Source organism: Phoxinus phoxinus (genome assembly GCF_949152265.1).
Source record: "Phoxinus phoxinus genome assembly, chromosome: 4".
Classification (NCBI taxonomy): Eukaryota; Metazoa; Chordata; class Actinopteri; order Cypriniformes; family Leuciscidae; genus Phoxinus; species Phoxinus phoxinus.
In genome coordinates, this window is record NC_136879.1 from 31,935,224 (window position 1) to 31,961,419 (window position 26,196).

The following is a 26,196-nucleotide window of genomic DNA, read 5'->3' on the forward strand; positions in this document are numbered from 1 at the left end:
ATGTTTAAAATAACTTCACAGCAAAATGTCATTAGAGATTGTCAAGGATTTAATTTCTATCAAATCAAGCAATGATCATAAGAAACATATGAACAAAACTTTACATAATTCACCAAATTAATCAATAAATCAATTAAAAAAGAATCTATTTATAAAAAATATAAAAAATAACAGACTTCCAGTACTTTCAATGTCCTAATTCATCTTCTACCTTCCCCTTTTGGGTAACTTTTCTTCTGCCTGTGCCACACAACTGATAAAATGTGAGGTTCTGAATGAGGTTTTTACAAATAATCCAACTTCCATGGCAGCAAACCAATTACTGAGGCTGAGATAACCTCTTCCCTGTCAGGAGGAATTAACCATTGTTTCACAAAGGCCAGTCAGCGCTCTTGAGCTTCTGCGTCACACTTGTTGCCTATGTAACGTTAATGTGGCATGAATCATTCGCAATTCTCAATGCAACACACTTAGTTATTACTTATTTTGAATTAAATACCAAATGGATAGATGTTGTTCCTCACTTACAGAGAGCACTTCATACTTTCTCGCAACGTCGCACTTTTATGTACTTGGACTGCTTTATTCATCTCAAGCATCATCCTCAGGAGGTTTATATGTCGAATCTCTATTCTAATACAGACCTGTATGCCTTAAGCAAATATTTCAAAATCATTAAACATCAACAATTCATAATGTAGCACTATTTGCTTAATTAAAATTAATTGTTTAAAAAAAAATACTTCTACAAGCATCTGTGCTTTGTAAGGAATAATTGATGATGGACCTCTGAATAATTGAAAATGTACTGCTCACTCAAAATGGTAATGCATAACTGCCCAGAGATAATTATTCCACTAATGCCATATTACCCTGAAATACATATTTATATTTTAGGATTTTTTCAGGTTTGTACTTCCATATTCCATCAATAAAGTATCTTGCTCAGAAACAGCCCAAGCCAATACATTTGCCCAGGTGCTGAAATTCCCATGCTTTATTAAAATGATGTTTAATTAATTAATAATCAATACAACAAAACCATATCCCCTAAAGCTACCCATCACAGAAAACTTTCTGCATTTTTACTTTTTTAATAAAACTTTGTTTAGTATGTTTTTTAAAGCCATATTAATTACAAGAACTCAGGAAATGTCCTCATAAACCACGTTTTTGTTGTAATACCAGTGTAATACCCATGTCATTAAACAAATTTGTGTCCTCATAAATCATATAAACGCACGCGCACACACACACACACACACACACACGGTTTCACTATCTTTGTTGGTACTCTGCATAAGCGTAATCATTTTTACACTGTACAAACTGTGTATTATATCCCCTTACACTAACCCTACCCATAGCAGAAAACTTTCTACATTTTCAAAAACATTATTATAAGCCGTTTTCCTCATGGGGACTAAAAAGTGTCACCGTAAGGACAATGATTTCAGATATTGCAATTTTTGTGGGGACATTTTGTCCCCATAATGTAGGGTTTACCAGGCCCCACACACACACACACACAATACCAATATACAGTATATAAAGGTATATGCTCCATAAATGTGCAACACAGAAAACCTCCTTTCACAGTGCTTCTTCCCCTCAATCCTACCAAGTGGATTCAGTATCTTAGATGTTCTTAAGGTTGCACTTTCCCAGATTGAGATATTGAGTTTTTCCTGGTGTCTGTTAAAACCATTTTCCAGCACAAGTGCCAAGAGCCCATATCAGCAGTGGATCTACTTTGGCTCTGGCTTGTCGCGTTCTCTCTACCTTCTCCTTTAGTTCCTGATATTTCTCAAGCTTTTCATTCGGTCACCACATCTATTACTATAGCTCCATGTTCAACTAAAATTAAGCTAAGCTACAAGTTACTATGAAAATGCTGCAAAAAAAACAAAAAAACAAACATTATATGCTACCAAACTACAAATTATCTCAATCTGTGCTGTTGCTGAAAGCCTTTATGACATCCCTGCCCTTGTATTACACAAATACATCACACAAATCAATGGGTTTGTTAAGAAAAAATTAAATGCTGCTATTGTGTGGAGTGATCAAAGCTCCAGATGAGAGAATAACTTGTCAGCCGATGTGTATAGAGGAGAGAGATCACATTCCTATTGTATAGAAGTAAACTACTATGAACACACAACAAAAAGAGATTTTGAGCCAAAGCATGATGGCTCAGATCCTGATGTTTATCTTTTTAATCCCATCCGAGTCTCTGAACCCATCACAGACATCAAAAGGAAAAAATGAAGGTAACCCTGATTTATTTAAGTGACAGCATCATATATTTTGTCATTATTATCATCATCAAATGAGGGATAGGCTTCACGCTCCGTGATCTACAACAATGGTCCTTAACTAATGAGATTTTAAGTCTATTCTGAAGGTACCAGGTAAAAATACAATAAAAAATAATGCTTTTGTTGACATCAAACTGTGCTTTTATTCAAAATAAATACAAATAAAAAAGGTCAATTTTCCACTTCACGAAATGTCATGGTAATCATCATTTATGAAGGTAATTTAATGATCATTTGAATTAATTTCGTTGTATGGTTTAAGAGCTTTTATGTATAATAAAACTATTTTACTGCACTGACTCACTTGTAAAAAATCTGGGTTATGAAGTGAAACCATCTGAGAAGCATTGATCGACAACACCTTCCAGTGCTTATTATCCGAGCGGTTCTCTTGCATTAACCCGTCTCTGTGAAAAGAGCTGGAATATTGTTCAGAGACCTTCACGGAGACATGCTACATCATGTTAACATCTGTTTAAATGGATGAAACAGGCTCTCACCTCATATACGAGCTTTAATAGCTACCGCAAGCGTGAGGTTTTAGCTTTGCTCTTAATGCTTTGAGGTGACATTAATAACATGTCGTGCCTAACAAACGGCCGTGCAACAGGAAAACCTGAGGGAAGGGGAGAAAAAAAAAACTCCCATCATGCTATTCTGAGGACATATATGGTGATTCAATCTGAAAGATTTGATGCTGTGCCTTTCCTCAATCAACCACAAAGGGGGCTTCATTACACGGACACATTTCTCCCACTGGACCAGCGATCAATAGATGGCTGATTCGGCTGAATTAATATGATAGCTCGGGGTGCATTGTCCTGATTCAACAGTGACAAATGATAAATTAAAGTCCTATTGTACAACAGTAATTAAGATAGTGTGTCTCAAAAGGATAAAGAAAGCGCAGAGCTTTTTGAGCAAAGTTAAACCTTTTAAAACCTTTGTTTTTATGCACCACTGAGGAATCTTGGCAAAAACGGTGCAATTAATTTTAGAAGCTCCGGTTTTTAAAACAAAGACTTTAATGTTGATACATGTCTATACAAAGTTTTAATGTTCAGTTTCATTTTGCACTTTCTCATCAACCCAAATGTTTTTTTAGCCAAACGAAATTGGATGTCTTTTAGATAGAGTAAAACTGACTAAAAATGTATCAATAACATAATATAAATATGTGCCACTTTCACACAGAAGCAGAATATACATAACATGGTTATGTTCGCAACTTCGCACTACGGTTATTTAGGAGTGACAAACACATTCTATAACCGAACTCACACCTGTGCATTCTCGGAAAACGCGTGCTGTGAGAATGGAACCGGGCTGGACACGTCATACAGGATGAGAGCTCTGCACAAACGCGTGTCTACCGCGTGTCACGCTTTTTTGTGTGATAACTTACAGCAATGGAGATGTGTGTCATCTGAAGGCTTTAGATAACTGCTACTGTCAGATATAAACCCAGATATAGCCGCTGTCGGTTAATGAACATTTGATGGATGAACTAGATTGGACTCTTGTCGTGTCAAACTTTTCAGTTTTATGGACGTTGCCATCTTTGACATTACTTTGGTCACTGTCACTATGGTTACAGTTAAGAGAATACAGGCTTGACTCCCGTTGCACGTTCATACAGACAGTTTGAGATGCTACTGTGAACGGGAGAGTTGATACTCACACCTGTAAGTAAATTAGGAAAGCACGATATATCGGCTGATATAAGTTCATTTTAATGTTATCGTAATAAGAAAATTTGGCTGATGTATTAAAGCCGATAAATAATGGATTATTTCCTTCAGCTGAGACCCTTCAGAGGTGCACTGCTCACCATGATGGTTTTGAATTGCTTGTAATAGGATTGGAAATACTTCAAAAAAGGAAAATACAGTTCAGTGCAACATGCAGTGCAATTCTGTCATATAGGCTACATAAAATTATAATGAGAACATTATCGTTGTCTGCTTTGGACATGACTTTTAATGGTGAGACTTTTGTAATTTGATAAAAAGATGTATCGGCCAATATACCAGTTATCGGCTTTCAAATATAAAGAGTTATCGGTATCGGCCACAATGTTCATCTTGGTGCATCTCTAAAATAAATGCAGGTGTCAATTCCAAACACTGACAGTGTGAACATAGCCATTGAGTATATATTTAAAAAATGATGACAAAAAAAAAGACAAAAAATATTTGAGATATACTGCACTAATAAAAACCAAATTTAGCAAATAGATCTAATGTGCATTCATACTCTCGTTTCTTCATAGCAAAATGGCAGTGATGCACAAAGGAAAGAGGTAAACCGGAAATTGTAACGTGAGCATGCAAAAAATTCCTGAACATTCAATAGTTTCTCCTAAGCATCTCTAAGCAAGATCTCTTTAGGGTCTTCGTTCATGTGAAACTTAAACCAAACAAAAATGATAAATGTTGCCTTGGCAAAAAACTAATAAAGTAAATGTAAGTAGAATCACTACAATTATTACCTGGACATAAATCAACTAAAACTAAAGTAAAACTTAAACTGAAAAAAAAAAAATTTAAATAATATTTTTAAAAAGCACCTTACACAAATACTAAAAAGTAAACTAAAAGTAAACATTTAATAATAATAATAATTTAATAAAAAACAAAAGCAATTCAAAATATTAATACAATTACAATTGTAATACATCAATATATATTTTATATTATTTAAAAAACAATACAATCTATATAATATAAATAATACTCAAATAACACGGCTAGCAACAACAAACAGAATTGCAAAAATAATTCCCGCTGCAATTAGTCAGCATATAGACCTTATGTAGCTCCGCCCCTTTTCAGCGCTGCGCTCATTGTCTTTTGTCTTCCGGTCTGTATTTTCACAGCGATCTTGCGTATTTATGAATGAACGGCTCGTTTTAAAATCTTCCCGGTCTACTGACATTTGTTAAGACATCTGCTTTAAACATTATAATCCTCATGATAACTTGTTAACTTTACATTAAGTAAATCCACTTCAAAAGCTAATTACTCCCAGACAGCAAAGCCATAGATATACACAGAGCGACCGCAAAAACGGAAGTTCAAAGACAATATTCTAAAGATGGCTGCGCCCTCGTTTCTCTGGCGCATGAGGTCTATAGCCATGCCCTCTAACTCACACCACTGGTTGAGCCACGGTTGCTGTGTCAGTATCCTTAAACAAACACAGCAACATTCATAACGCACTAGACCAGAGCAACAGTGTTGGAATTTATCAGGAGGGGGTTAACGTACAAATGGCTCACTTGTAGTTGCCTGTGTATTAAACTGGTCTGGAATATTTCGATTTTACCACCAAACAAAAAATGCCAAGCATCATCTTTAACAGTGCAAATCAATGGCGCTCATTCTACAGCAATGATCCCAAATAAAGCACAAGCGGATGCAAGCATGACTGTGCAGACAGATGTTGCTATCCCAGAACCTCGTTTTGCTCCAGGTGATGAGATCAACCACTGTGAGTATCCAGCGTCCTGACATTCTTAAGTATTTAGCAGCTCAATTGAATAGCACCTCCCCTCTGAGCCGCCATCTGTACGTTCTATTGATTGGTCACTCTCTCTTACTCAGACAGCTGGAGTCCCACTCTACGTCTCAACTGATCGATGGTGAAGCGATCAGCAGTTGAGACTGCATTGGCGATGTCACTGTGGTTTCTAACTAGCTTGCAACTCGCCGGTTTAAATATTAAAAACACTGGAGCTGCGGTCAATTTTCGGAGGAAGAAAAATAGAGGAGGAGAAGCCGTATCCTCTAGCGTTCATGAGACCGACACAAAAACAGGGACTGAGTAAACGCAGGGGTCTCTGGAGAGGATGCTGAGACCTTATAGGTTCCATCAGCCGCTCTGTCTGTAAGTGGGTCACATCTTGTTGAGCTTTGGGGGCATGTCACCAATCATATGTTTCTGAACATTTTTCACGACAACTCTCTTAGCATGGTGAGACGAAGTAGGTCATCATAACAACACGCGTATAAAAATATGTTTCACGAGTCTAATGCAAGCACACAAGCTGTAAACAGATTCTAAACACCCATCGGTGCATTATAGGAAGAAACTGTAAGTGTAAATTGTTTTTATGGGTTTTTGGGAACAATGAGTGCGAGGACGGAGAGCAAATGAATTGTACTCAGTTATTATTTGAGGATAACATGAATCGCAACCTATTTTGCTTCCATAATGTGACATATTTCCAAACAAGATATTTAATGGGAAAAAGAAAAGTGTGTGAATCGGCATGATTTTATCCATCATGGGTTGTTAGGATAATAAACAGTGATCCCTACATGACAAGTGGATGAAAATTACAATGCAATATTTTTTCTTAATTTTTCACTATCGGACAGGAACAGAGTAGATTTGTATTTAACCTAATTAATTATTAATTATATTTTAAACATACACAATAGGGGTGAAACGATGCATACAATACTGTATATATAAAGTATTTTAACACAATTTGTATTATTTATTCATTTAATTATTATTAATTTTAAGTACATTAATAATTGTAATACATAATTAGAAATATTATATTATATAGGAAACAAAACCCTGATACATTTGAAGGGTGGCATCATTCAAAATCTCTCCCAATATGACAAGCACAGTTTAAAAGCGGTCAATTGTGTCAGCAGCGTTGCAATGCTACAAAGCTTTCTGCAGCTCTTCAGCGGATGGTAAACCAAGCAAGCGGTGCACTTTGTGCCCTGAAAAACAACATAATTTGATTTTTTTTTTTTCATGGTCTGTGCCAAAACAATTCTGCCAACTAGGACAGACAATGAAGCTCAGTCCATGAAAGACAGGGCAGAATGAGAACAATGACAATATTTATCACAGAAGACAGGAGCCCCCTCCCCTCATCATATTCCACTCTCATTACTCCAGCAGTGTCATGAATGAAGCATTCTCTCTCCACTGGGGCTTCCTTCAATCTGTTACCACTAATTGACTGTGTGCTGCTGCATAGCGCTCAACTGGTATCTGTCCTACAGAAACGATAGTCTATCGGTTTCAAGCATCATTTTGCTCGCAGTCTAGTACCGACAAGAGGATACTTCAGCTCTGATGTTTAGTAATATGGAGGTATAAACAGAAAACTAAGACGGGAAAGGTCTTCGTGGTGCTTCACATCATCCCCTGTACTTGTGTGTTGACTCACTAGAGAGGCTTCTGTTGTGAAGTTACATAAGCGGATGAGCAATGTGCAATAACCCCAATGGAGTCAACTAACAGATTGCGGACCCGTATTCAAATATGGTCCGTATATATTTGCTGAAATACACAAACACAAAATGAAGCAGAATTGTTAAGCTTTTCAAAATTACATAACTGTAAAGCCTGCTTTGAACTTCATCGTAAAAAGACTCCTTTGATGCAAGATGCGGTTATTCTGATTCAAGTTCCTTAATGACATTGCAATTTTTTTTTACAAAAATTCATAATTGTGCTAGGCAACATCATTTTCACAAGGCACATCATCATATTCGCTTCTATGGAAAGTTCTCTCACATTTCCATCTCGGCAACTTTAGCATCTGGTAGGAGCATAATGTAGTGCTGTGCATTATTTAGCAATCAGCACAAGGCTTATTAAGCAGGGATAATGTAAATCTAATGAGCTATAAATTCTTCGCTTTAAATAGAAAAGAAAATTATTCCAACAAACGATCTCAGAAACTTAATGCACCAAGGGAAAGCATTTTAATTCACTGCCAATCAACAGTTTGTTGGGATTCGGGCCATTTTGAGGAAACAAATAAGCAACAATGTGACAATCTCAGCATATAAGTGCCGAAGTTTCCCCACAAATGGTTTTAAATGCAGTTCCTCTGCCACATATGAGCATGTGTCATATATGAGCTTTGTTTTTCTCGAGTCTTTTCTCTGCGGTTATGTTTTACAAGGTTTCTCGTTTGATTTTTAGAGGGTTTTAAATTAGTGCTGATTGTTGTGGGGAGTGTCAGGACATTCATCTTCCATAACATTCATCACAGGGCATCGTGAATTATGCAAAAGCTGCAGTGTGTTTCTAATATTTACAACTCGAGCCCCTCGCACTGATGGAAACTCTACCTGTGAGTCACGCAGACTGAAAATTACCCTTGACATGAGGCAATTTACATGAATATCCCATCTCATTACAAAAGTATTGTTTGCCAGTGAGAATTGTCCCATATCAGAATTATTATTATCTCTATTATTTCTTCTAAGAGAATATATTTTCCCTCTCAAGGTAATGCAGTTCTCCTGTCAGCTCACGCTGTTAACTGCAGTCTGCCTGTTGAACGAAGATGACTCGCTGCTTTCTAGCATTTATGTATGGGTATCTGATGCAGAACAAGACCAAGACTTTTAAATGTTTATATCGGGTTAAAAAAATTATGCAAAAGAGAAGCTGTATATTTCAGGTTTAAATGTAAAAATTCTACATTTAAATATGTCATGTTGTCACTCAATGAATATAAGGTCACAAGTACGAACAAACATGCGGTTTAAAATCATTTTAGATTGAATTTATCATGTTATATAGCAGGACATGAAATCCATTCTCAGTAAATAGCATGTCCTTGCATTACACAATATTCTAGGTGGTTATACGAGGATTCAAGAGCACTTACAGGAAGAAAAAGTGGCTTTGAAAACCTATATATACCTCTGGCCTCAGACAAAAGCATCATTCACACACCGAAAAGCCTCTGTTAATACAGGCATCAGCGTCTACAAACTAACGTCTATTACAAAGGGGGTTTCAGCAGTGAATAAATTGGGTAACACACAAAAGAATCACTCTAAAATATCAGGCATATAAAGAAACTTCAGTTTTTAACAGAATAATTCGATCTCATTTCCAGAACAGAATAAAAAGCCGATATCTTGCGGAAAACCTGTTGATGGATGGGAGGCATGAAAGAGGTATTGCGGCAAGCCATTTGAATCTTTATTCCTTAAAGCAAACTGGAGTATTTTTTTAGTTCCAAGTATAGTATACTATTATAGAATAGAAAATTCTATTATTACTAGAAAGCAATACAATAATAACAATATCTTTCTTAATTTCACTAATTCTATTGCAACAAATCACTTTCCCAATAGTGACCTCTGTCACTAGTATTTACACTTTTGGCCAGTTTAACAACTAACTACTCATTGGGCACTTTTACTTATTTTTTAATCACTTTAACAATTTTGTATTCCAGTTTTCCTAGTCAAACAATTAATGGGCACAACTACCTACTTAAACTCAATAGTGTACTTCAGACTAGTAACATTTTGATTGAATTAAACACAGTGACCAGTCCTCACAATTGACAAGTAAAAAGGCAATTGTAACTAAGTAAGAATTGTTACTAGTAGGCTATCTAGTAAATGCATATAGTATTAGTAAAACCAAAATATATGCTAGTATCTATTTGGATAGCTACAGACCAGTCAGCTTAGTAAGAAATATAGTAGTACATAATGAATAGTTAATAGTAAAACGAGCACCAGTACTAAAAAAACCTAGTGAGAGGTGAGATGATATCTGAATGAATGAGGCTTTGCTATGTACATCAGGGGTCTCTGCACCCATCCACTGGGATGATGCGACGGGAGCCACAGAACAACCGTACCAGTGCGCTCACCACACACCAGCTACAGCTGGAGAGGACAGAGAGAGAGAGATAGAGCCAAATCAAAGGATGGGGATTAGGAGGCCATGATTGATAAAGGCTAATGGAGGGAATTTGAACAGGACACCGGGATCTCACCCCTACTCTTTACGAGAAGTTCCATGGGATTTTTAATGACCACAGGAAAGTCAGGACCTCGGTTTAACGTCTCAACCAAAGGACTATACTGTGCTTGTGTTGTATAGTGTCCCTGTTACTATACTGGGGCATTAGGACCCACACAGACCATGGTGAGCACTCCCTGCTGGCCTCATCACTATCACTAGCAGCAACCTGGTTTTCCCAGGAGATCTCCCATCCAGGTACCAACCCTGCTCAACCCTGCTTAGCTTTAGTGGGCAACCAGTGGGGTACAGGGTGATGTGGCTGATCACAGATCCCTATAAGACTCAATAATAATTAAATAGTTAGGCTACTTGACGCAACTGGGATAGTGACTAGTATCCATGGCATGGGTGCAGAATGAGGACTTTTAATTAAAATGTAAATTCTTCCCACACACTTTTATTAGGCAAGTGTGTTCACGTAGAGGTTTTCATGGGCCAATGTGAAAAAATATTGATTTAAATTTAAAGAGACAAGTCTATTTATGACCTGACATTTAATTCTTATTCTCATTCAAAACAAGGCGATGTGAGCATTATGGAGCGCTAAACACTCTCATGTAAAGTCTGTTTCATTCAAACTATAAGCTGGAGGGCGCCCTCGTGCAGAAAGTCCAAAACAGACTCATAGAAGTAATAACTTGTTATGACGTCCCAGGAAATCCCTTATATTGACAAAGGCATGCAGCCATCACTGAACTGAATAAAAAACAGTTTTGACAATAAACACACGATTGCGACAATATGGTTCATGTGTTTTTTCAAGCTATTTCCGGGTATTTTCATAATAATAAAGTATATGAATTATGCAGTGTTAATTGGCATAGCCTTTATTGTAAATTCTAAAATATATATTTTTTCGCCTTATTCTATCATAAAAGCCTCATTAAGTGTTTTTTAACATTGTATAAAATCTTACTTCATTAAAAATGACTTAATCCAAAGGTGCTCCAATAGGTCTCCATAAACCAATTAGAAAATTGTCACTAGGAAAATATAGTACAAATATTATAGAGCATTAAAATTATTGTCTTTCAGAGGTGCAATTAAAAGCAAGAAATAAGAAAAAAAATCAATTAGATAAGGGTCAGAATAAACTGGTATTACACATTTTTCTGTCCCCTCTTCTAAACTACGCCCCTGATAATGAAGTTGTGCCATTAAAAAAAAAGATATTAGTCACAATAGGATTAGCAGCAAATCAAAATAAGTAGCCATTCTAGTTACATGAAAGTGGGAGCTATAGCTAGTAGCTACAGTATAAAGTGATAAATATTAAAACAGCTTGCCATAAGCGAATCTCACAGCGTGCTCAATCTAACGGAGGATTGTTTCCCATGTAAAACTACTTTAAGCTGAAAACAGTCTTTTCAACAACACAACACACAACAACAGCCGACTAGGTAAAATGACAATGCACGAACTGTACGTATAAGTTCACAAAGAACTGAAGATGACCGGTATGCTTAAACAGACAAGTGCGCGCAATGCCGCTGTCACTCCATAAAGTCGATGCAAGTGTGCGTTATTCTGCAATGCGCGCGTTACTCGTTTACAATCTATATTAAACATGTGCATTAGATACAGAAGGACATCCTATACTCGTTTAATCATATACTCGTTTTCAGATCACCAGCATGTAATTCTGACATCTGAGCTGTGATAAGGACTTGCGTTCCTCTCATCAGCAGCACTATCCTGTAGCCTACAACATCTTACAACACTTTTCTCTAGCTAAACAAAAAAAAAAACCATTCAGAACAGTTAAACGTGCTAAAGACCACTTCATGTGAAAGCTTTTTCCATGCAGAATATCGCAGGAAAACTATGAGCGCTTTGCACAGCATCAGGGACGTGCGCAAGTATTACATATGTTGTTTACACACTGCTCTGGCTTCCATACTAAACACAAGCTTTCATTCACACTCCGCTTGTCTTACCTTTATGCAGAAACGTTGCTAAAATCACGCAGAAAAAGAGTGAAATAGAGTGAGATCCGAGTCCCGAGATCGCCATGTTGAACACCTGCTTCGGACTGGCGGCGCTAAATCACCTAGAGACGCTCACAGGATCATGAGATGCGGAGAACTGGGAGGGAGTAAACACGCGCGCGCGCCCCCGCGCACGCACACACACACACGCAAACGAGCGCGAGCAGCCAGCTTTAGAAGTAACGTTATCTGTCAATTAGCCTACAGAAAGTGTCAGTTTTATTCAAATTTCTGGAAATTAAATTATCCCATTATACGTAGCCCATACATTTACGTAAAGGTGTACAGCCAGCCGGTAATTAGGCTATAACCAACCAAACCCTGACAATATTATCAGAACCTTTCTTTCTTTCTTTCTTTCTTTCTTTCTTTCTTTCTTTCTTAGATCTAGACTATCTATATCTGCCTTAAAAATAACACTTTTGGTGCCCATAATAATCTCAAAGGTGAATAAAGCACTATAAAAAAATATAAAAAAATTCATAGAAAGGATTCACAATATTACAATTTTTATGCGAAATTTATTTTATTATTATTATTTTACTAAATGAATAATTTGGTCAAATGTTTTTTGTGAATCAAGCCTGTCTCTAGCGCAAGCTTATTTCACAGTGTTTCACACACAAACAGCGCCCCCTGTGTTCATAATAAAGGGAGAGCAGCCTCAACCAAACCCAATTTCAGATGAGACTAGGGTTTTTCATTAGATCCTCACCAATATGTCTTACATACGGCATGATCAGACAAAAACTTATTTGAAATAATAGATCGAGACACAATAAAAACGATCGAGAAGAATAAAAACCAACATGAGGCCTAAGTGACACAGCAAAATATAGCGGTGTCATTGCAGTTGTCCAGCTGCCCACCCATAAATCACACCGAATACTCATCCATCTGTGCATGAGTATTTGTAGTGATTTATGAGTGCAATCATTTTGTTGCATTCTACTGCATTAACCCGTCAGTCATCTAAAGGTAGCAAAATGCAAATAAACTTCAGAGCATCCTGCTTTTCACATCCTTTGCTAGAGCTAAACCTTTGGTTTACTTAAACAACTGTTTTGTAACAGTTTTGTAAAATTATAACATTACCCTATACAGGGCTCACACAGTAATTAAAATATTATTGTAAAAAGAAAACCTACTGAACCACAGGCTTTCCGTATTTATAACTAGAAGCAAACTGTAATCAAAAACCAAACCAGCTTTTTTAGCCTCTAACTTGTAACATGGGAATGGTTGGAGAGTAATATCCTATGGTAAATAGTATTCCTTGATATACTTTGTAGTACCATCATGTAAATATGGTATACTGTGTGCATATGATAATCATTCAGAATCATGACAACTAGAATAATATTTTGATCAGATACGTTCATCCTACTCAACCTGCTCCGAGAGGGAGTCGAACCGGGGTCTCCAGCGTGGGAGGCGGGCACACTAAACACTACAGCATAGAGCACCTCTTGAGGCCAGGGGAGTTAGGTTTACACATTCAGCTCCTATTGGCCTACATCCGTTACATTCACCCCCTTACACCTCACTCCCATGCAGGCACTAAATGTAATCGGTCCTACTCAACCCGCTCCGAGCAGGATTCGAACCGGGGACTTTGAATGTTTCCAGCATGGGAGGCGGGCGCACTAAAAAGGACGCTAAATCTTACATTCGTAACTATAGCAGTGCCTATATAGACACCAGAGGGCACTCCTTCCGTCTTTGTTATCTCATCATGGACTGCATTTCCCGTAACCCATTGCCCGGACTCATTATGCCATATAAGCCATGTGTATTCACTCATTCATTGCGAAGTCTTGTTTGTGTCACACTGCAATTCTGAGCATTCTTGCTTTGTTTTCCCGTGTTATGGTTGTGAACAACTACCTGTTTTGTTTTTTGATTTGCCTGTGATTTGGACTCAGGGTTTGGATTGTTAGCCCTGTGTTTAGATCTCTTGCCTTTTATTTGAATTACGATTTGGATTGCGGTAAACTCGATTCATCCCGTAGATTTTGGTGTAATGAAACATTGTCACGATATTTCTTATTTTGAAATTGTTTTTTCTAAACAATCCAATTTTCTAAAATTGTTTATTTTAAACAATTTTTACGGAGCTTTGCAAAAATAAAAACTATACAGACGTTTGCTATAGCACACAAGAAATGTTGCGTGTGCACGAGAAACTTTTCAAGTGCACATGGGAATTTTTTGCGTGCTAACATGTTGCAATTTCCGGTTTATATACTGTATAATGTATTTCTTTGTGCACCACTGCCATTTTACTGTGAAGAAAACGAGAGTAGGGATGCGGATGAATTAATAAAGATCTATTTGCTCAAAATTTGGCTTTCAGTGGGGCATTATATGCTATCTGTACACTAAAATATTATGTGATCAATAAGTTATAACATTATGTTTTTACATTGCTTTAATTGCATTGCATCAAAATAAGTCAACCAATTTTTTTTTTTTTCATTTTTCAAGTCCAATCAACTTTTTTTTGTCATACAAGATAAAAAAAATTCTTAAGTCAGTTTAATTTAATTTAAAGCTGCACTCCGTAGTTTTTCCTCTTTGTCGTCATCTCTGTTCGAAATCTGCAATTGCAGTTATTAGCGGAATTATCAACTTTACGTTGTGCCTCGGCAAGGCACTGCGCGGATGAATCCAATGTTTTGAGGAGAATGTGCGGCTGTCAGTCACCGCGCCGGTGTGGATACTGTCATTCGGAATCACAGATTCTACTTTTTGGAAGTATGACCAAAAGAATTTTCACCAGAAAATGCCATCTGAACAAGTAAGTAAAATCCACTTTTGTTCTGACCAACTAAGGGGGGGGGAAAGTATTCCAGTAAATTACCCTAATAAAACTGCACTTGGATCCTCAACCCGTGTTTCAGAACAGTGCGAGACAAATACAATAGTACAGTTTTGAAGGGGATAGGGAAACACTTTTGTTAAAACTCCAAAACTTTGCAAGTTGTTTTAGTGATTTGTAGCTCTATTCCAGTCTAAATGTTTTTGTTCCACATCCAGTTCTAAACAAGCAATTGAATCAAGTGTAGCTCAGGTTTGCAACAAAAACTTTTTTCTTTTTTTTACCCAGCAATCACTATCAAGAATTATGAAAAGGCGGACTCATCAATTACATTGACAAATACACATTTTTCTCTGGAACACCAAAGAGAGGCAAAGCTATCCATATCAATAGCCCTATTCATAGCGGACATGAGAGACCAAAGCCTAGACTTCTCTGTTTAAATGTTGAGTGTAATTGAATTCTTAACTAAAGAATAGCAGCATATATAACTGTGTGCTTGTAGCGGTGTGTATAAAATAAATAAAAAAGGAAACTAGGGAAAAATAAACAGAAAATTACAGCAGAGAAGTGCAGGGATTGGAACAGTGCATTATCTGCCCTGTCTGTATTGCCATGGCAGTACCAGTAGCAGAGTAGACAGAATGCCATCTAATTGCTCAATCTATTTGCATCTTTTTTTCTGAGTGTTTCGTGTCAATCCTCATTCTAAGGCAGCCACAGATAGCATTTAGAACCTAATTTTAATCTCCCAGCCAGTTTTCTTTGCAACGATTGATTTCCACGCATCAAAATCACTTTTGATATCATTATCCATGGCAGGCTGCCAACTTTACCGTTCTTAAAGGTACTGTAGCAAATTCTGCAATGAGATATTGTATAACAGCATGATAACAAGCTTTGGGTAATATATGGCAGGGCTGTTGTATGTGACACAGTGTTTCTGCATCCCCGGGCTTCATTTTTTATCAATAAATATCAGTTTTCGACACTGTAAAAGGCTTGCTGAGAATCTGACTGTCTAGTTTATGAAGTGGATAGTTTAGACTCTGAATTCTATATGTGTAGAGCTGCTATGCTCTTTATTTTAAAGTGAATTTAGGCATCAGAACATTATAATGTACAGTATGAAAATTTTATGATGGCAAAGGTGCTTTGTATAAAAATCTTTTAAACGTTTACCAAAAAAATCTAAATGCTACATTAGCCAGTTAATTGTTTAACTGTTACCTATGGTGAAAAATTGTAAATGGTTGAACATCGTATTATATGTCATTTTACTGCAAAATACTATCAAAGTAAGGGTTTTTGCCAGTGAAAAAATGCAAATTACCATATTATGTACAGTGTAAAACAATAAAAGGACAATCCCAGAAGTCCCTGTGCATAATTTTATTAAAACAATTTTATTTCTTCTCAATTTTGTTATCAGTAATGTACATTATAGGATGTTTTGTGTTATGTTAGTCATTATGTTAGTTAGTTAGTTAGTTAGTTAGTTAGTATTCATTGCATTTTTTCAGTGCGTGTGTTTCCCAGCTGATGTTTAGTCTTTGTGTGTATGACACTGGCACTGTCTATATATGACTATTGGACAAGTTTTATGAACCGGCTGTCACAGTGTCTGGTGGTTCCCTGGGTTTAACACTAAAGGTCTCAGTTTTCACGGTGTCTAGGCATTTTCACTACATTTCCCATAATCCTGTCTGTCACTGATTGTTCATTTCCTTCAGCTGTTTCTCGTCACCTTGTTTGCACTTGTGTATATATACCCTGTCTGTTTCAGTGTTTGTAACGGAGTCCTTGTTTAATGTCCCCACACTTCCGTTCCTGTTGCGGCCTGTATCTTGTTTATGTGTTGTGTCTTCGGATTGCCTTTATGGTTTTTGACCCTTGCCTGGACTGGATTGTGAGTACGGATTACCCTTCAAATAAACTACTGCTATTGGATCTTCTCATCTTGTGTGTGTTCGTGACACCGGCAACTTGCAGTAAACTCAATTCATCCGGTAGATTTTGTTAGTTAACATTAGATCACTTAATTATAATACTGTTATAAGTTGTAAAATATACAGGAAAGCAACATACCATCCTGTAATACTGGAAACATTGTCACAATATTTCTTATGTTGAATATCTGGCAACCACATCGTTTTTTTGTTAAAACTGTTTTACAATTAAATATCTACGGAGCTTTGCAAAAATCAAAACTATTCAGACGTTTGCTATAGCACACGAGAAATGTTGCGTGTGCACGAAAAACTTTTCAAGTGCACATGGGAATTTGTTGCGTGCTAACATGTTGCAATTTCCGGTTTATATACTGTATAATGTATTTCTTTGTGCACCACTGCCATTTTACTGTGAAGAAAACGAGAGTAGGGATGCGCATGAATTAATAGAGATTATAGGTTTTATGTACACTAAAAAATGATGTGATCATAAGTTATAACAATATGTTTTTACATTGCTTTAAAGGAACACTCTGACTTTTTGGGACTTTAGCCTATTCAACTTATCCCCCAGAGTTAGATAAGTCCATACATACCGTTTTCATCTCCGTGCGTGCTATAAGTCTGTTTGACGCACCCACTGCTATCCTAGCTTAGCACAAAGACTGGATGTAAATGGTTGCAGCTAGCATACTAATCCAAATAAGTGACAAAATAACGCAAACATTTTCCTATTTACATGTTGTGATTTGTATAATCACAGAGTGTACAAAAAAAAAAGTCCCATGAGACACAGACATATTTTAACCGTATAAATACTGGGAACTATATTCTCTGAAGGCGAAGCACTGCTGCTTGGGCGGAGTGATAACCGCAGCACCTGAGACGCGCCGTGGTGAGGAGCAGAGAGTTCGTTCAGAGCGCGTCTCAGGTGCTGCGGTTATCACTCCGCCCAAGCAGCAGTGCTTCGGTGGGTGCGTCAAACAGACTTATAGCACGCACGGAGATGAAAAAGGTATGTATGGACTTATCTAACTCTGGGGGATAAGTTGAATAGGCTAAAGTCCCAAAAAGTCGGAGTGTTCCTTTAACTCATCGAAATAAGTTAAGCAATTTTTAAAAATTTCAAGTCAATTCAACTTTGTCATATAAGATAAAAAAATGTTTTCCATCAGTTTAATATAATTTAAAGATGCTCCGTAGTTTTTCCTCTGTCGTTAAAGTTATTAGCGGACATATAATTTTTACGTGGGTTGTGCCTCGGCAAGGCACAGTGCGGATGAATCCAATGTTTTGAGGAGAATGTGCGGCTGTCAGTCACCGTGCCGGTGTGGATACTGTCATTCGGAATCACAGATTCTACTTTTTGGAAGTATGACCAAAATAATTTTCACCAGAAAATGCCATCTGAACAAGTAACATCCAATTTTGTTCTGACCAACTAAGGGGGAAAAAGCATTGCAGTAAACCACACTAATTAAATCTAACGATAGCTAATCATATCACGTCAAACCGTGCAAATTACCCTATACTTTTTCAAATTGTTAATGTTAACGATATCAGCATTGCGTGACTACATTTAATGTGTATTAGGGATACCTGTAGTTCAGTTTCCATTTCTGTGCAGTCTAATTTCTAATTGTCATACCAACAAATTAATGTTCCTTAGAACTGGTTCTCACACATATCACAGGGCTGTACAGTGCGACGTGCTACGAAAAAATTGGTCTGTGCGATGAATACATTTACCACTGTAGCACGCGTGCGATACAGTTTTGCATGTTTATAACCCAGCCGCTTAATAGTGTGAAGTGATTATTGTGCTTGTTTGCAGTGTGAGATTGATGGGGCACTGCTATTATACTTGGCAGTTGTCTATTGTGTGATTAAAACTCGTTCCCGGCTGCATTGAGTAATTTTGTCTAACTCCTTTTCCTGCAATTCCTAAGTAAAGCGCCCATAATTTCTACGCAGCTGCTAGTTGACGAGAAAAATGAAGCGCTATTTTCAAGTGACCCACGAAAACCCCAAATGAGCCCGCGAGGAAGAATCGATAGAAGCAATTTTACCAATTCAAAGAAAGGGAGAAAAAAAAGGAACATTTATAGATATAGCCTAACCCAGTGTGGAAAAAGGATTTTCCGTGGTCAACTTTCGATGCTGACCAACAGTTATTGTTTTGTAGCTTGTGCAAGGAGGCTCCAGAAAATATTAAAATAGACAACCCCTTTGTGATGGATAACTGCATTTTGCACTAAACTAAAGAAAAGATGCAACTGTTGACAGTATTAGTCTCATGAGTGTCATGGGATAGGTTAGTGCTAGTTTGCAAAAAAGAATTTTTATTTACTGATGGATGCCCACGGATCTGTTCTACTTTGATGTGTAATGTTGAGGTGTAAGAGCGAGGTGTTACTGTATGTTTCTGCACTCTTCCATTTTTAGCAAATAAATAAAAAGTTTGTCTAAAAACAATTTTTGTGATAGTTTTGTATTTTTTGTGCACTTTATGGAACATCAATTCCTCTTTAAATGATTAACTCCATTAATTTAGGCCTACTTGTGTTTGTTTTCAGGGATGATAACAGACGTTTTACACTTGTGCTACAACTGTTTGGCCTGTGCTACAAAACGTTCAACCTCTGTAGCACCAGTGCTATGTGCAAAAAAGGTTAACGTACAGCCCTGCACATATCTGTAATCAGATGCATATTTAATATAATCGAGTATAATCAGTCACATACATGTGTCATTACCATCATTACCATCTCTGCGTCCGTTTTTAACCCCTTCAAAACACAAGAGTTCATGCCACCTTTCAAAAGCCCTTCCGATATTTATCCTTTATTTATTTATTTATGTTTGCAAGGGCCTGGTTGCAGTCTCTTTTTTTCTGTAGCCACTCCGAAGTATTTTGCATTTTACAACGTGTGAATCTTAAGTTGTCACTGGAGATTGTCGTTTGTACCTTTCTGGATCCGCCATCAAATTTATAAGTTTAATTATATCAAGTGCTGCGGGAAAAGGCTATACTGTACATCTCCAACTCCAAAATCCTCACACGCAATATAGCCGAGACACCATGATGTGACGTAATGACGCAAAGACATGGTTGAATTTCTTGCAGAAATCCACCAGTACCACTGGAATTAAAAACATTATTACAAGCTCACCGTTTTGAATCGAGCTAAGGCAAGCAGATAGTTTTGAACACTGGCTGGTTATGTACTTGCTCAAAAATGTATTTTGGATATAATTTGTAACCCAAAAAAGACTGTAGCTTTAAGTTGAAATTACTTAAATGTTGAAGTACAATCAACTTGGATGTTTAAGGCAGCAACTTTTTATACATTGTAATATCACTTCCTTATGTCCGCTTTAACGCATCCTGGCGGCTAATAAATGGACTGGTGGCGCAATACGGCTGTGTGCATTGTAGAATTTGCCAAGTTCAAGGGTTCGTAAAAAAGACTGATACAGTAAAAAGTGCATACAATCTGGCTTTCATTAGGGCAGTACGGTAAAAAATGTATACTGATAGGCTAAATTACAACAACAAAAATTTTAATATTGGTTGATAAACGATATGGGACCACTATATTGCGCATCCCTAACTCTTCAGGCACTCTGACATGTCCTGAGATTTCTTTAAGAAAAGAGTCCATTCAGACAGTTGGTTTTCTAAGGATTTTTCCATCTTTCTAGGTCCAACATAAATCATACAAAACAAGAAAATGTGAGATGTGGTATATTGGATGATTGAAGCTTCCCTGTAGTGCAGGCTGGTCACAGCTCAGCCTGATCCCTGTAGCACATAAGAGCACTGAACCGCAAATCCTATCCACTGGTGAGACTGTGTATGCGTGTGTGTTTGTGTGCGCAGGTTGACCGCTGTGTGCCATTGAACTCTCCGGGGAACCACAGGAGGAACAGAGAGCCAAGACAGTTGAATTCCCTTTGTTTTGCCTTGAGGCTATGGCCGTAATGAATGCTGACAAAACTCATAAATTCCTCATACTGGGGTGCCACACATTTCCTCTAGCCCAATGGTATCAGTGCAATGGCAGTGTCAGATTTAAAAGGCATTAAGCAATTTATCAGGCCTCCCCGATAGATGTGGAGGCATGCATAAAAAATCACAAAGCATTCTAGACCGTTTCAAATCACTGCTTCAGATCATCCTTGCTTACAGAGTTCTCTATCAAAAATATCGCTATGAAGAAAGAAGAGTTCAATCCGTCTGGGGACCTCTCTGTTCAGATACTCTGTCGGCAAGCCTGATTAAATGTGATTCTGCGGTGCATATAAACAGGTTTTTCAGAAAAGTTGCATCACCAAGGTCATGGGTTCGCATCCCAGGGAATATGAAAACTGAAGAAATAAAATTAGGCTATGCTTTGAATACACTTACAAGTTCCTTTGGATAATAGCATATGCAAAATGCATCAATGTAAAACACACGCTGTATAAGATCACTTGAAAGGCTTTTCCAAAAGGTAGGTAAGTGGTTTAATTCAATATGATTTGGTATAACTCAAATCAAATGCCTTGTGTTGTGGAAAACTACTGGAACATATAACACATGGAGTAATGTGACCTTCAAGTGGAGTCGGAAATATTCTAACTAAGAGTTAAGAGCACATGAAACACAATGCAAAGTTGTATGTATTTACAAGTGGAAAACCTGTAATTCTAAGTGTTACCAAATTGTTTACTGCACAGACTAGCCGTGGATTATCCCTTACATACAAATATAGATCAGTGAACAGAAAAGCAACCCAGCTAACAAAAATATGTTCTTAGAATGTTTTGCTAACATTCTCATTAAGTTTAATTAAGTATTATGTTTTTTCTTGGTTAAGGTGGACGTTATAGTGATTCCAGTGGCGGGCCGTGCATTTCACACCTAGGCCTTCAGTGATGTCCAACCTGAATTAATAACGAAAAACAGTGAAATTCCTGTTTTTATTTTGCACCGGCAGTTATAGGGTTAATGCGGTGAGTTCGGGAAAGGCTGGGTAGAGAGAAACGAGCGAGTGCGTTCGGCTGGCTACAGTGGCGTTCTGATTATAAATTCAGAAAAGGAAACTCCCTTGTCTTGTCCTTCAATGGTTACAAAAGTATTAATGTTTGAAAAAAGTTGTTTCGATCATAAATTTACAAGAAAAATTAGGAAGAAAATATTATGCACGGACAAAAACGGGGGCAAAAAATGCATTATACTCACCAAAACTACTGCCTATTTTTTTTTTACACAAAATCCATTCTAATTTATTTCCTCAAAAAGACTTGAATTACTTGGTTGTACAGGTTGTCTGTGCTTTTCAGTCCCAGCAACCTTTTCTATCGCCATCGAGGTTAATGTGCTGAAAGTCCAGTCTGTTCCGTCGTATTTCTGGCATAAGTTTTAATTGGCTTTAGTGCTGAGAGTGTCTGCTCGACAGAAGCAGTAAACCGGGAAAACACCGCAAAACATGATGATGTGTAACGTTACAGCCGACACAAGCTCTCACACAGATTTTTGAACGATATCAATGAGATCAGCGCGACTTTTGGCTTCAAAATCAGTCCTGGCATAACTTTACATTGCAGTCTGTTCTGTTTTTACCCGGACAGATCGATAGAGATCCGTGACTCTGCGTAAGCTGGATAAAGCTGAATAAGGGATTTTTTCCGGTAGGTTTGAACCTGCTGGTGGTCGAGGAAGGAAAGAAACATTAATTTGTGGGTTGAAAAACTATTAAATCTACAGGAATATATTTTAGTTTACACAGTTCGCTACTGATGCGGTTAGCTATCTCTGACTACCAGTAATAATAGTACACGCTCTGACCATCCAATCAAAGGGCGTGAAAATACCTACGTTATTGTATGCCTGCTAGATGGCCCCGGTGCAATCAACTCGAAATCTGATTGGCTTATTAAATCTGACTGATTATCTGATTGGTTAAAGCAACAGTTTCATTGCCATTCATTTTAAGCTACAGGCGCCCGCACTATCGATTCTGAAGGCCTCGAGGCAGATATATTTGACCTGGCAACACATGATGGCTGAAATATGATTGGATAAAAGCGCTAAAATAAACATACACTACTGGAAGCAGCGCAACCAAGAGAAAAACTATGACATTACGAGAATGGACTATTGGGAATCATGTAATACTCATTCATAAAATATATATATTAAAGTTCAAGTCAGTGATTCTGATAATGTTTAGGCCAGCAGAGAAGGCCTTGCTGGCCCTGACGGCCCACCACTGAGTGATTCCATTTCTAAGAAAATGTTATGAAAACGTACTCTGAAAGTTTCTGAACGTTTACTACATCAGTTTTTTAAAAACGTATTAAGAAAGTTAGTTTTTGTTTTTTATGTAACCGTTAGAGGAACATTCCATTCTATCATTTTGGAAATGTTTCTGAACGTTCAAAACACCCTGAACGGATGGATGGCCAGTCCATCACCAGGCTAACACACAGACACTTGAGTAGGCCTATCGCTGTTATTTACCTATACTGCATGTCTTTGAACTGTGGAAACTGGAGTAGACCTACCTGGAGGAAACCCACACTGACACACGGAGAACCTGCTAACTCCTGTCTCCTGGCTCAGTCGGGGCTCGATCCGGGAATCGTCTTGCAGCCACAGGTATGGATTTCAAGGTAACATCATTTTTAAGTAGGCTACCAAAAACCTACTGTTAAAGTCCCCCTGTGGTGAAAAGCAAATTTTAAATGTTGTTTGTCTATGCTTTAAGACAAACCATGTGCACATTCATAAGTCAACGCCATTGAGGAGTATTTTCTCTTTAAAAAATGTGTAAACCAAAGAACAAATCGCTTGTGTTTCTGACGTCACGAACTACGTTGTAAATTAACCAATCACGTCATGTGTCAGCAGCGGGCTTTAGCATATCATTAACAGAGAACTAGCAATAGCATGGGAGTCTCGGGAGAAGCCGGGTTTTCCCTGTATTTTCTGTTGTTAAAAAATAATATTGTAGTTAAGCTATATAGTGGGTGTATGGTGCATATTGCGATGCTATGATGAAATATGCATACATGCCTTTCTCCACTGACGTTCTGAGTTGTTAATAGTTTCTGACATGTCTGTCTGACACTGAGATGGCGAACGGGAGCATGGTTTGTGTGACAATAACAACATTATTATTAGCTGGATGATAACACAGTAAAGCTGCAGCAAAAGGCTAATCATATTAATTACCTTTATGTGTTCGACGTTGTAAAGAGCGAGACCATTGTGCAGCAGCATTTACCAGTAAGTTCAGTTGGCCGAGTGTCAGTGAATCTCTGAGCTGGCGTGGTGCGTCGTGCGTGAGTGAGTGGGGGTGGGGCTAATTAGCATATCAATGTCTTCTAAATTAAGCAAGGGTGTTACACAATTATTTTATGGCATGAAGAAATGTCATTTAAAAATGTAATTTTGGGGATCAATGATGAGTTTTAATGATCAAACAAGTAGTAACATTTAAAAAAAAAAATTTGAATGTAAAACTAAACCATTCCAAAAAGCATTTAGCAAATATTAATAACATCATAAAGACGTTCCGAGAATGCTGTTCTAAGAACAAGAATGTTCATCAAGTAAAAATAACATTGTAAGGACGTTCCAAGAAGTTACGCTGTTCTAAGAATGTTTTCACTCATTATGAGATCAGTCAAGTAGCCTAGTACAAATAACATCGCTTCAATATTGTTGTTATAAGCATGTTTCCTCTCAACGTTACAAGAATGTATTTTAACTATGAAAACATTACAAAAATATTATTTCAAGAACATTTTTTACAAACATTTACATAACTTTACACTAAGGGTCATGAATGAAAGTTATGGGAACGTTCCCTGTTTTTTTGTTTTGTTTTTTTTATCCACGTAAAATGGCGGAATATGGAAATCGTAAAAATACAAGATTTTCACATTTAAATGTTGTTATTTTTTTGCATATTGGAAGACTAAGGTGCATTCAGCCATGTCGTAGCCATTACGACTTGTAAAAAGCGTTCACATCCTTTTACAACTCGTAATTACATCTTGTACGCTGCTTTTCTGAGAGCTAGTCCTACTGTACCACGTGACCGTTGTACCTGACCTCTGCGGATTCAGTTTGGCATTGATAGTGTTGCCAAATGCACACTTCTGGGTCTGCATACAACAGCTCAGAGAACATCACGTCATGTTGTCATCTACAGTTATCACAACATAGCCTGAACACAGCGTTATTCTGTTCATTTATAGCAACAAGCTAACATCATATACTCTACTACTAAAATAAATTGTGAGTCCAAATTGTGAGGTTCACTTACTGTATGAGTTTCCATGGTTCAAAGATTTCTTAGAAGTTATAACTACATTTTGGAAGACAGTATGATTTCATTAGGTGCGGTGTGACAATTGTACTTGTCATTTCCTGTAAGTCAATTTGGTGAAAAAGCATTAACTTTTTTGTAGAACTGACATACAGAATGTGTAATTGTGTATGTGTGTGTTCTAAGAATGCATTTGCTTCAGTCACGATGACAGTCTCAATGATAAACTACACCACCTATTCATTGCCTAGTGACGCGCAACAATTTACCCATGTTTTTTTCCCACTGCTAACTGCAGTGTTGTATTAAAGCGCAGCACTCTGGTAGATACAGTGAGTCATTGTCTGTTGGAATAAAATAAACCTCCGTGCCTGATCGTGATGATCCTTTATGATCCTGTCAGCTTCTCTTTCAAGATTGACTGAATGTAATATTATATCTGTTATATATTTTAAGAAATCTGTCAACATCAAAGGCATCGTGGTATTCATTGCCTTTATTTGTGTTTCCTTGCTGTACAAGACTGTTATATTTTAGGATCGCTCTGGCAGTTATACATGTGGAAATGGAAAGCAGTTGTCCAACTCGTGTAGATATAAAACCGCACAGTTTTATAACATAATACATAATGTATTTTATTTACTGCTTTGCTAATTAGCTTTTGTTTAATTTATATGATGCTTCTAAATGGGTTTCGCCATAGGGGTATTTTTATGGATGTGCGAAGAATGATCTATTGAATGCTGGTGCTGCAGTCTTCTCTGTGCTGAAGAGGCAAGCACAAGAAATACGCAAATGTTCTTGCTGTGAGTATTGATTTAATGGCGCTCTGTTCATATTAAAACATTCTCAAAATACACACTGAAGGATAACCCTGTCCTTTCAACTGACCAGCTTCAAAACTTACATTTTATTCTGATAGCAGAATAAAAACTTGAATTATTTGTAGGAAGGAAAAGAATTAACGGCCAA

At 37.3% G+C, this 26,196-nt stretch overlaps 1 protein-coding gene across 5 annotated transcripts in view; it reads right to left on the reverse strand.

The window, feature by feature from the left end:
- Positions 1-24,218, reverse strand: part of cadm1b (cell adhesion molecule 1b) — a 169,397-nt gene extending 145,179 nt beyond the window's left edge. Inside the window, exons 1-2 of one of the 5 annotated variants that reach the window (XM_079610960.1) lie at positions 24,123-24,218; positions 23,453-23,609 (exon numbers count right to left, since the gene is read on the reverse strand). Coding sequence is in view for 2 of the 5 variants with exons in the window: in XM_079610958.1 (XP_079467084.1) it covers positions 12,077-12,152 (76 nt within the window). In the remaining 3 variants the exon portion in view is untranslated. Of the gene's footprint in view, positions 1-12,062; positions 12,224-23,452; positions 23,610-24,122 lie in introns of those variants that run through there. The other 4 variants (XM_079610958.1, XM_079610959.1, XM_079610962.1 and 1 more) reach the window with 4 other exon arrangements.
- Between the last annotated feature and the right edge of the window lie 1,978 nt (positions 24,219-26,196).